Source organism: Geotrypetes seraphini, chromosome 6, assembly GCF_902459505.1.
Source record: "Geotrypetes seraphini chromosome 6, aGeoSer1.1, whole genome shotgun sequence".
NCBI lineage: Eukaryota > Metazoa > Chordata > Amphibia > Gymnophiona > Dermophiidae > Geotrypetes > Geotrypetes seraphini.
In genome coordinates, this window is record NC_047089.1 from 152,653,909 (window position 1) to 152,665,453 (window position 11,545).

An 11,545-nucleotide genomic window follows, 5' to 3' on the forward strand; every position below is an offset into this window, starting at 1 on the left:
TGGGCTCTTCAACGTTGAAATGAGCCCTCCCTTGGATTCTTAAAAAATACCAAACCATTTTTTAAAACCGGCGTCAGCTTGTGGCGACAAAAATAAGCGACTGGTCCAGGTGTGCCGGTACAGGCATAGCAGTGTCAGAGACTGCTAGAAAGCCATATAGCACAGTTACTTACCGTAACAGGTGTTATCCAGGGACAGCAGGCAGATATTCTTAACGCATGGGTGACGTCACCGACGGAGCTCCAGTACGGACACTTTTAACTAGAAAGTTCTAGTTGGCCGCACCGCGCATGCGCGAGTGCCTTCCCGCCCGACGGAGGAGTGCGTGGTCCCCAGTTAAGATAAGCCAGCTAAGAAGCCAACCCGGGGAGGTGGGTGGGACGTAAGAATATCTGCCTGCTGTCCCTGGATAACACCTGTTACGGTAAGTAACTGTGCATTATCCCAGGACAAGCAGGCAGCATATTCTTAACGCATGGGTGACCTCTAAGCGAACAGAGAGGGAGGAGGGATGGTTGGCCATTAGGAAAATAAATTATGTAACACAGATTGGCTGAAGTGTCCATCCCGTCTGGAGAAGGTATCCAGACAGTAGTGAGTAGTGAACGTGTGAACTGAGGACCAAGTGGCAGCCTTGCAGATTTCCTCGATGGGCGTGGAACGGAAGAAAGCCACAGAAGCAGCCATAGCTCTGACCCTGTGGGCCATGACAGCACCTTCCAGTGAGAGACCGGCCCGAGCATAACAGAACGCAATGCAGGCAGCAAGCCAGTTGGAAAGCGTCTGTTTAGAGACAGGATGACCTAGACGGTTAGGGTCGAAGGTCAGAAAGAGCTGAGGGGACGAGCGGTGAGCCCTAGTACGGTCAAGGTAGTATGCAAGGGCATGCTTACAGTCAGGCGTGTGCAACGCCTGTTCTCCAGGATGAGAATGGGGTTTAGGGAAAAAGACAGGCAAAACAATGGACTAGTTGAGGTGGAAGTCCGAGACCACCTTGGGAAGGAATTTAGGATGGGTACGCAGAACCACCTTGTCATGGTGAAAAACAGTGAAAGGTGGGTCGGCAACCAGTGCATGCAGCTCACTAACCCTCCTGGCAGAGGTGATGGCAATGAGGAAAAGCACCTTCCACGTAAGAAATTTGAGCGAAGTTGTGGCAAGAGGCTCAAAAGGAGGTTTCATGAGGGCGGATAAAACCACATTCAGGTCCCAGACGACCGGAGGAGGCTTCAGAGGTGGTTTGACATTGAAGAGGCCTCTCATGAACCGGGAAACCAGGGGATGAGCCGTGAGAGGTTTTCCGAGGATAGGCTCATGAAACGCAGTGATGGCACTGAGGTGGACTCTGATTGAGGTAGGCTTGAGGCCAGAGTCGGACAGAGAGAGCAAATATTCTAGTACAGTTTCCACCGCCAATGAGGTGGGATCGTGGTGATGTAGTAGACACCAAGAGGAGAACCAGGTCCACTTCTGATGGTAACATTGGAGGGTGGTCGGTTTCCTGGAGGCATTCAAAATACGACGGACAGGCTGAGACAGATTGTCTGGAGAGGTCAGGCCGAGAGAAACCAAGCTGTCAGGTGGAGCGAGGACAGATTGGGATGCAGTAGAGACTGATGCTGCTGTGTAAGTAGAGTAGGAAACACAGGGAGAGGAATGGGCTCCCTGGAGCTGAGCTGGAGCAGGAGGGAGAACCAGTGTTGGCGAGGCCACCGAGGGGCGATGAGAATCATGGTGGCTCTGTCCCTGCGGAGTTTGAATAACGTCCGCAACATCAGAGGCAGTGGAGGAAAGGCATAGAGGAACCGATCCGTCCAGTTGAGCAGGGATGCATCCGGGGCCAGACGATGAGGGGAGAAGAGTTTGGAACAGAAATGGGGCAGCTGATGGTTGTGAGGAGCTGCAAATAGGTCCACCTGAGGAGTGCCCCACCGAGCGAAGATGGAGCGGAGTGTGGGAGGATCCAGGGTCCATTTGTGAGTTTGAAGGATGCGGCTGAGATTGTCGGCCAGGGAGTTTTGTTCGCCCTGGATATAGACAGCCTTGAGGAAGAGACTGTGGGCCGTGGCCCAGGTCCAGATGCGGATGGCCTCCTGAGAGAGGAGGGGAGATCCGGTGCCGCCTTGCTTGTTTATGTAGTACATGGTGACTTGGTTGTCTGTGCACAGGAGAAGAACCTGAGGGTAGAGAAGGTGCTGGAAGGCCTTGAGAGCATAGAACATGGCCCTGAGTTCCAGGAAATTGATGTGATGTTGACGCTCCTGATGGGTCCAGAGTCCCTGAGTGCGAAGATCTCCCAGGTGAGCTCCCCATGCATAGGAGGAGGTATCTGTGGTTATGATCAAGGAGTGAGGGGGTAGATGAAAGAGTAGACCCCTGGAAAGATTGGAGGAGTTCAACCACCATTGAAGAGATTGCTGAAGAGACGATGTCACAGAGATGGGATGAGAAAGAGGATCCGTGGTCTGTGACCATTGGTTGGCCAGAGTCCACTGAGGTGTCCTGAGGTGGAGCCGCGCCAGAGGAAGCACATGGACCGTCGAGGCCATGTGGCCCAGGAGGACCATCATCTGCCGAGCTGGAATGGAGTGATGAAGGAGCACCTGACGGCAGAGGTGGAGCAGGGTCCGTTGTCGGTCGGCTGGGAGAAACGCCCTCATCAGAGTGGTGTTGAGAACGGCTCCAATGAACTGAAGTCGCTGTGTGGGAAGCAGATGCGACTTGGGGTAGTTGATCTCGAATCCCAGGAGATGGAGGAAGGAGATGGTGTGCTGAGTTGCTTGAAGCACAAGTGGAGATGTAGGTGCTTTCACCAACCAATCGTCCAAGTAAGGGAACACCTGGTGGTTGTGAGACCTGAGAAAGGCCGCCACCACAATAAGGCACTTCATGAACACCCTGGGCGATGATGTGAGGCCAAAGGGTAGCACTTTGTACCGATAGTGGCGGTGCTGTATCTGAAATCGGAGGTAGCGACGTGAAGTCAGATGGATTGGAATGTGAGTGTAGGCCTCTTTGAGGTCTAGGGAACATAGCCAGTCGTGTTGAGAGAGAAGAGGGTAAAGCGTGGCAAGGGAGAGCATTCTGAACTTTTCCTTGACTAGACACTTGTTGAGGTCCCGGAGATCGAGGATGGGATGGAGGCCTCCTGTCTTCTTGGGAACCAGGAAGTAGCGGGAGTAGAATCCCTGACCCCTTTGGTCTAAGGGTACCTCTTCGGTGGCGTTGAGAAGAAGGAGGGAGTGGACCTCCCTCAGGAGGAGGGAGGATTGGGAGGAGTGGAAAGCAGACTCTTTTGGAGGACTGTCTGGTGGAAGAGTCTGAAAGTTGAGAGAGTAGTCGTGGCGAATGATGTTGAGGACCCACTGGTCTGATGTGATGACCTCCCAACGGCTGAGGAAAAGTTGGAGGCGTCCTCCGATAGGCTGAGGAAGAGGCAATGATGGTGGGAGACTGGCCATGCCCTGGAGAAAAGAGTCAAAAGGGTTGAGATGGTTTTGACGGAGGGAGAGGCTTGGCAGGTTGGTGAGACTGGGAGCGAGCCTGAGATTGATGCTGGTGACGAGGTCGGCGAGGTTGCTGAGGTGGCGGGTTGAGAGGTCTGGCCGAGAACCTGCGCTGGTAGGAAGACTGCTGTCTGTAGGGGCGAGCAGGCGGAGTCTTCTTTTTAGGTTTCACCAGAGTATCCCACCTGGTCTCGTGTGCCGAGAGTTTCTGGGTTGTTGAGTCCCCAAAGAGTTCGTCACCAAGACAAGGTGCGTTAGCCAGGCGGTCTTGGTGGTTAATGTCGAGGTCAGAAACCCTCAGCCAGGCCAGACGCCGCATGGCAACAGCCATGGCAGATGCTCGAGAGGTCAGCTCAAATGAGTCATAAATGGAGCGTACCATGAATTTCCGGAGTTGGAGCAGACTGGAAATTTGCTGTTGAAAGAGGGGGACCTTACGTTCAGGAATGTATTTTTGTAAGGAGGAGAGTTGTTGCACCAGATGCTTCATGTAGAAGGAGAAGTGAAAGGTGTAATTATTTGCCCTGTTGGCCAGCATCGCATTCTGGAAACTTATCCATAGTTTTCCCCTCTCTGCCAGGAGGGGTGGAGGCATAGACACTGGAGCCCTGAGTTTTCTTTAAGGTGGACTCCACCAGGAGAGATTCATGGGGCAATTGAGGCTTGTCAAACCCTGGGATCGGAATGACCCGGTACAAGCTATCCAGTTTGCGAGGGGCCCCGGGAACAGTGAGGGGGTTCTCCCAGTATTTATAAAAAGTTTCCTGTAGGATGTCGTGGACGGGTAACTTAAGAAATTCCTTGGGAGGTTGCTCAAAGTCTAAGGCATCGAGAAAAGCCTGGGACTTTTTAGAGTCGGACTCTAAGGGAATGGAAAGAGCCGTCGACATCTCCCTGAGGAATTTGGTCCGGTGGCGTCGAAGTAGTCGGTGCCGTCGACGTCGCGGCAGGTTCCATGGCAGATCCGGTACCGAAAAGAATATTTTGCTGGATCTGCCTATTTTTCAATGTGCGCTTTTTAAGAGTAGCACAGCGGGTGCAGGTGTCAGCCCGATGCTCCGGACCCAAGCACTGCAGGCACCAATTGTGCAGGTCGGTGAGAGAGATTGGGCGTGCACACCGCTGGCACTTCTTAAAGCCTGGTTGAGGGGGCATGAAGGGAAACACGGCCTCCGCAAAATCGAAGCCGGAGGCCTGTATGGTGGCAACAGGCCCCACTGGGGCCGGCCTGAAAAAATAAAGAAAACTCGACGAATTTTTTTTTTTTTTTTTAAATAAAAGTAAAGTAATCCGAAGGGAAAAAATAGAAGAAAAACGAAAAATTACGCGAGCGGGAAGGCAGAAACTAGTTTTTCAACGGCCGTTGAAAACACATGCGTCTTCTTTGCTCCGCGGAAACGAAGAAACTGGGGACCATGCACTCCTCCGTCGGGCGGGAAGGCACTCGCACATGCGCGGTGCGGCCAACTAGAACTTTCTAGTTAAAAGTGTCCGTACTGGGGCTCCGTCGGTGACGTCACCCATGCTTTAAGAATATGCTGCCTGCTTGTCCTGGGATAATATACTGAATGGCTTAGCATCCGATCAGATCTTTAAATTTTCACTTTTGTTTCAAAATCCAATAAAATTAATCAGCAGAACCCATATGAAACAAACTGAGTTGTACTGCATATTACTAATTTTACTTCTTCCGCGAGAACATGGGAAACAAATAAGACCACCATCCACTTTTGTTTCAAAATCCAATAAAATTAACCAGCAGAACCCATTCCTTATGAAACAAGCTAGAGGTCTTTTACTAATAATAACTTTACTAATTATAACTTTATTCTTTTATACCACCATAACCAAAAGTTCTAGGTGGTTTACACTATAAAGAGCTGGACAATCAATGAAATACAATAATACAGTAAAAGTTATATTGTATATTACTAATTTTACTTCTTTTCGTGAGAACATGGGAAACTACAGTCCACCAAACTATCTGTTTCATTAAAAAACAAAAGACAGCTTTAGTTGTAGCTCAGTCACCTTGATAAAAGCTATGTGCCCCACATTTGCACTGTAGAGGCAGGGTTTACACATAAACTAGGATACTATATAAATACGGTAGATTATTAAAGTGCTCCAAGTTCGGTGTGTTGGGAAGGTATATCTATTCTGGGCTCTTGAAAAACACACATAGGTGTAGTGTTTGCATGCTTGCTGTAGAGAATTAATGGCAATGAAATATTGGCAGCAGGGGAAGGGACCAATTAACATTAGTTCCCAAAATATTTGAGTTGGGGGGGGGGGGGCGCTGCCTTCCTGCTCATGACAACTCCAAAACTACGCTTATGAGAACATGGATTTTTCAGTAAACAAAAGTTAAAATGCACAACTCTGCTTTAAACTACCCCCTTCCCAAACTCTGAACATATTGCCTGGCTAAATTTCCTAGTCTTCTGGCATCTAGTGTTACACGAAGAACCATGGTTTGCCCGGCGCGCCATATGACAGAATGGTCTTCATAACCAGTCTTTAACTACGGGCCATTTCAGCTACTGAGGGGCTGCAGTGTTTACTCCAAGGCCTAAGCGGGATACGACTATGCCAACTTGCAGCACCCAATTGCTACTGCACGACGAGCAACCCCCGTCGCCATGGAGAACCGAAGCAAGACTTAAAAGCCGTGCAACTGTGGGGAAAGGACTCTTTCTGCGGCAAGAAAGAGAGCAAGCGCTGGAGAAAGCGGAAAAAAAAAAAAAAACACAGCCCCACACGAATGAATGGAGGAAGGCAGCCCACTCACAAGCCACATAAGCCAGGAGGGCAAGTCCGACCAGCAGCTTTATCATTCTTCTATTGATAACAGTCAGCAGATACTGCAGACGATTCCTCACCATCCCCGGCCAAGGCACGAACCACAGAGAACTCGCCGCCGCAGCCGAACTCTTGAGATCCGGCGTCACGACGTTACGAGACTCCGGCGTCAGCAGCGTTTCTGCCATCTGCGCTGCGCGTGCGTATTCACTATTACGGATGATTTTTCTGGAGTGGGGTGGGGGGGGGGGGCAGATTTGTTGTTGTTTTTATCCCGAGCCGAGCAGCTTGAGGGCGGGAGGGGGGCGTGGTATAATTGCTGACGCGCGCGCGTGCGCAGATTCAATCAGGCTTTAAACAGCGGCGAGGTAAGAGCGGGAAGGGAAGGTTTCGCTGGAAGCTCGTTGTGAGGTGAGACTACTGTGGATTGAAAGCCACGCTCTCCAGTTCAGATCTTACCCCCCCCGCCCCGCCCGCTGAAGCAATGGAGAATGACAACATATAATCTCAGGGTAGGGGTGGGAATTCTCATGCTACGGGGACGGATTCGCTAATATCGCCGGTAAAATCTGACGGGCTGCTGTGGCTGTAACAATTTCAAAAACGACTAGCCGTTCTTAAGTTTTCATAGCAAGCCCAAAGGATTAAATTATTAAAACATAGCTATCTCTAAAAGATCATGATTACACGATTTCAAAAACTATAAAAATATTAGGAGTCACATTAGACACACATCTGACTATTCGAACACACGAATATAGTAGTGAAGAAGTGCGTTTTTGCACTATGGAAATTAAAATCCATTAAAAATACTTTGACCCTTTATCATTTAGATTATTGGTGCAGTCTTTGGTTTTATCTATCTCGGACTACTGGAACTTCTCCTGGAAATGACCAGAATTCTCTCTGTAATTATCCTGGAAATGTCTAATTGTCTCTTTTGTAATCCGCCCAGAACTGCAAGGTTGAGGCAGAATAGAAATCAGTAATGTAATGTAATTTATTTCTTATATACCGCTAAATTCCGTTAGGATTCTAAGCGGTTTACAGAAAATAGACAATAGGGTGCATTAAAATTATAAGTAAGATAGGTACTTAGAAATTCCCTTACTGTCCCGAAGGCTCACAATCTAACTAAAGTACCTGGAAAAATGACTGTAATGTAATCGTTTATTTGGGTATACCAAAAAAACCAGTAAGGAAATTAAGAATAGTACAGAACACGGCTGTCCATTTCATATTTGGATTGAAAAAAAGTGACCATGTTAGCAGGGCAGGATTAATTCTTCCAGGGCCCCTAGGCACACAAGTAAAACACACCTTTTCCTAAAGCATCTAGACAGCTGATCCACTCTTTCTCTTCCCTCAATAGCGATTAACTTGTCCTATTGATCACTTTCTCCTTAACAATGAACTTCATGTCCTATTACTCTCTTTCTTCTACCCTCTTAAAAGTCAGTCAATTTGTACCTTTACTTAATCTTTTGTAAACCGCATATAACTTCACGGTACTGCGGTATATAAGATGTTATTATTATTATTACACTGGGCCCCCATTTATCTGTTTTCTTTCTAACTTCTTTATTTCCACTTGTATTTCTTTTTTTTAATTCAAAAACAAAGATTAGCCTACCAGTGCACAGTTTTTCTTCTATGCAACCCCCAAACATCTCTCAACAAATCCCCCTTCCTTCCCACCTTCTTACCCAGGACTTTAACTCTGAACCCTTTCCATCCTATATAATAAAAGCTTACCGGCGCATGCGCTGTTAAAACAGCGTGATCCCTGCCGCTGTGGTGTGTGACCCGTGGCCGTGTTCCATTTTAGAACCCGGCGGCAGGAAACATTCTGGCCACTCCCCTCCTCCCGCCCTCACTCTCCAACCGGAAGCGCTGGCAAGCTCTCTCCCTGCCCACGTCCTCGGCAGGGAACACACCTCCCGCCCTCGCTCACCGCTGCCGCTGACCCTCCTCTTCAGAGCAGCCTGTGATTGTGGCCGGCTTTAAAGAACCTTGCAGGCCGCTCTCCAACCTCAGTAGCACGTTCCCTCTGACGCATGGAATTGGGTTGGAGGGAGAGAAAGGGGACAGATGCTGATGGAAGTGGGGGAAGGGAGAGGATATTGAAATGCCAGAACATGGGGGTGTGGGAGAGGGAAGGGAAGAAGAGGAGAGAGATGCCAGACCATTGAAGGAGGGAAGGGAAGAAGATGGATTCCAGAATAATAGGGGTGAAGGGAGAGATGGAAGGGGAATACAAGGAGAGAAGATGCCATATAGAAGGAGCAGAGAGAGGGTAGACAATGGATGAAAGGAAGAGAGTGTCAAGACTATGAGGAAAGCAGAAACCAGAGAAGACAATGTAGAAAAAAATTATATTTATTTATTTTTTTGCTTTAGGGAAGATGCATCGCTGTTTCTGTGGTGTTGCATTGTATGCAGAGTCCAGCTTCTTGGTAGTTCAATTTAACCTTTGTCTACATTTTTCTATTTTATCCCCCCTTTTACAAAACTGTAGAGCTTTTTTTTTAGCACTGGCCATGGTGGTAATTGCTCAGAATTCTATGAGAGTCTGAACTGTTACCACCATAGCTAAAAACCGCATTACAGTTTTGTAAAAGGGAGAGGGGTTAGTTTGTGATTACACATTCCATACTAGGCGAAGGTGTGTTCGAAAGACATGGTTTTCAGTTAGGATTGACTGTGTAGGATTGATCTGTACTAGTTTGGCTTGTTTAGTTTTACAATGGGTGTATTGATATACTGCTCACTGCAATATGCAAGATGCTGCCTTTTCCTAGGTACACTCTTGTGTGATGTGTGGATTCTTACCAAAAATCATGTTTTTCATACAGATGGGGGGGGGTGTAAAAAAATGATGGGCCTCAGGTGTCACATATGCTAGGTACACCACTGCCTTCATAGTTTATATCTACGGTAATCCACAAGCCTGCTTTTAGGACCTACAGGGTATGTATCCCTCTGATTCATGACAATTTCACTTCTCATGTTATCTTATCCATTCTTTTTATTATACAACTGCTCAGATAAGCATCAGTCTTTGACGTGATTGGACCTTGAAAACTAAGGGCATCAGTGTTCTCCCCAGAAATTTTTTCCAGCCATGAAAAACATTTGCTGCATTTAGTGTGCCACAAAAAACATTTGCTCCGTTTAGTGTGCCGGAGTTAAAAAAGTTTGAGAGACGCTGCTCTATACCATTTGAAAGAGGGCAAATATCTAATTATTCACTTCTAGAATTGGATACTTCTTAAATTTAATATATATATTATGGAACAAGTGTCAAACCTTAAGAAAGGCAGTCATATTGAGCATTGGAAAATAACTAATAATAATTAACTAATACAAATAGTACACATTTAAGGCTCTTTTTACTAAGCTGCGATAGCGGTTTTACCGCGCGCTTAGCTCGCGCAGAATTGCTGCACATGCTAGACACTAACACCAACATTGAGCTGGCGTTAGTTCTAGCCGTGTAGCATGGCAATTCTGCAAGCACTAAAAACGCTATTGCAGCTTAGTAAAAGGAGTCCTTAATTTTCCCCACCACCAAATTTCCCTGTCCCACCCCACCCGGCTACTTTTTCATGCCACCCAGCTGGAAAAAATTTCTGGGGAGAACACTGGATTCCATATATTTTCATCAGGATGCAGACTGACTGGAAAATGGATATAAACAGTTAACAATGATAGATTAGAACAGGGAAAGATGGGTCCACATGGCATTAAAAAAAAAACAGCTCCAATACAATTTCAATACTTTATACCCTTCTAATTACTTTTAAAAGCAGCACAATAATAACCGTTTTCTTAATTTAACTCTTCTTATTTTCTTTAAAGCACAAAGTAGAACACAATTCCTTTTAGAAAAGAAAGTTCATCTGTGCACTATTAATCTTGCCCGCAAATTCTGCACCATTAAAATATGTTAGTTTACTGCCCACATTCTCCACAATTAAAATATGTTCTAATTACTGTCCACGTTTTTCACATAATTAACCCCAATTTTTACAAAGCCGCATGGCAACAGCTCCAAAGCCCATAGAGATTTAAAGGGCTTTTGGGGTGTTGCCACGCGGCAGCTGCTAGCGCGGCTTTGTAAAAGAGGGGATAAAATATGTTATAAAAATTATATTTCCACCAATAATATATATCCCTCTCTGGCTTAGAAAGATATCTATATACTGTATATAAAATCGGAGGTATGTATGTGTGTATGTGTGTGTGTATGTGCCGCGATCACGCAAAAACGGCTTGACCGATTTGAACAAAACTTGGTATGCAGATCCCTCACTACCTGGGATGATATGTTCTGGGGGTCTCGCGGCCCACCTGCACACGTGGGCGGAGCTACAAACAGAAAATCAGATTTCACCCATTCATGTCAATGGAAAAAATGTAAAAAGCTGCCAACGCAAAAACGGCTTGCCCGATTTGAACGAAACTTGGTATGCAGTTCCCTCATTACCTGGGGTGATATGTTCTGGGGGTCTCGCGGCCCACCTGCACACATGGGCGGAGCTACAAACAGAAAATCATATTTCACCCATTCAAGTCAATGCAAAAAATGTAAAAAGCTGCCAACGCAAAAACGGCTTGCCCGATTTGAACGAAACTTGGTATGCAGTTCCCTCATTACCTGGGGTGATATGTTCTGGGGGTCTCGCGGCCCACCTGCACACATGGGCGGAGCTACAAACAGAAAATCATATTTCACCCATTCAAGTCAATGCAAAAAATGTAAAAAGCTGTGGGACCGATTTGAACGCAAATTGGTATGCAGATCCCTCACTACCTGGGGTGATATGTTCTGGGGGTCTCGCGGCCCACCTGCACACGTGGGCGGAGCTACAAACAGAAAATCAGATTTCACCCATTCACGTCAATGGAAAAAATATAAAAAGCTGTGGGACCGATTTGAACGAAACTTGGTATGCAGATCCCTCACTACCTGGGGTGATATGTTCTGGGGGTCTCGCTGCCCACCTGCACACGTGGGCGGAGCTACAAACAGAAAATCAGATTTCACCCATTCATGTCAATGGAAAAAATGTAAAAAGCTGCCAACGCAAAAACGGCTTGCCCGATTTGAACGAAACTTGGTATGCAGTTCCCTCATTACCTGGGGTGATATGTTCTGGGGGTCTCGCGGCCCACCTGCACACATGGGCGGAGCTACAAACAGAAAATTATATTTCACCCATTCAAGTCAATGC

The 11,545-nt window shown here is 47.1% G+C and overlaps 1 protein-coding gene across 4 annotated transcripts in view; it reads right to left on the reverse strand.

Moving 5' to 3' along the window:
* UXS1 (UDP-glucuronate decarboxylase 1) overlaps nucleotides 1–6,538 on the reverse strand; it is a 153,052-nt gene extending 146,514 nt beyond the window's left edge. For 2 of the 4 annotated variants that reach the window (XM_033948081.1, XM_033948082.1), the window contains exon 1: nucleotides 6,298–6,538. In XM_033948081.1, coding sequence (XP_033803972.1) covers nucleotides 6,298–6,496 — 199 coding nt within the window. In that variant the 5' untranslated portion in view covers nucleotides 6,497–6,538. The remainder of the gene's footprint in view (nucleotides 1–6,297) is intronic. The other 2 variants (XM_033948084.1, XM_033948088.1) reach the window with 2 other exon arrangements.
* Nucleotides 6,539–11,545: the final 5,007 nt, after the last annotated feature.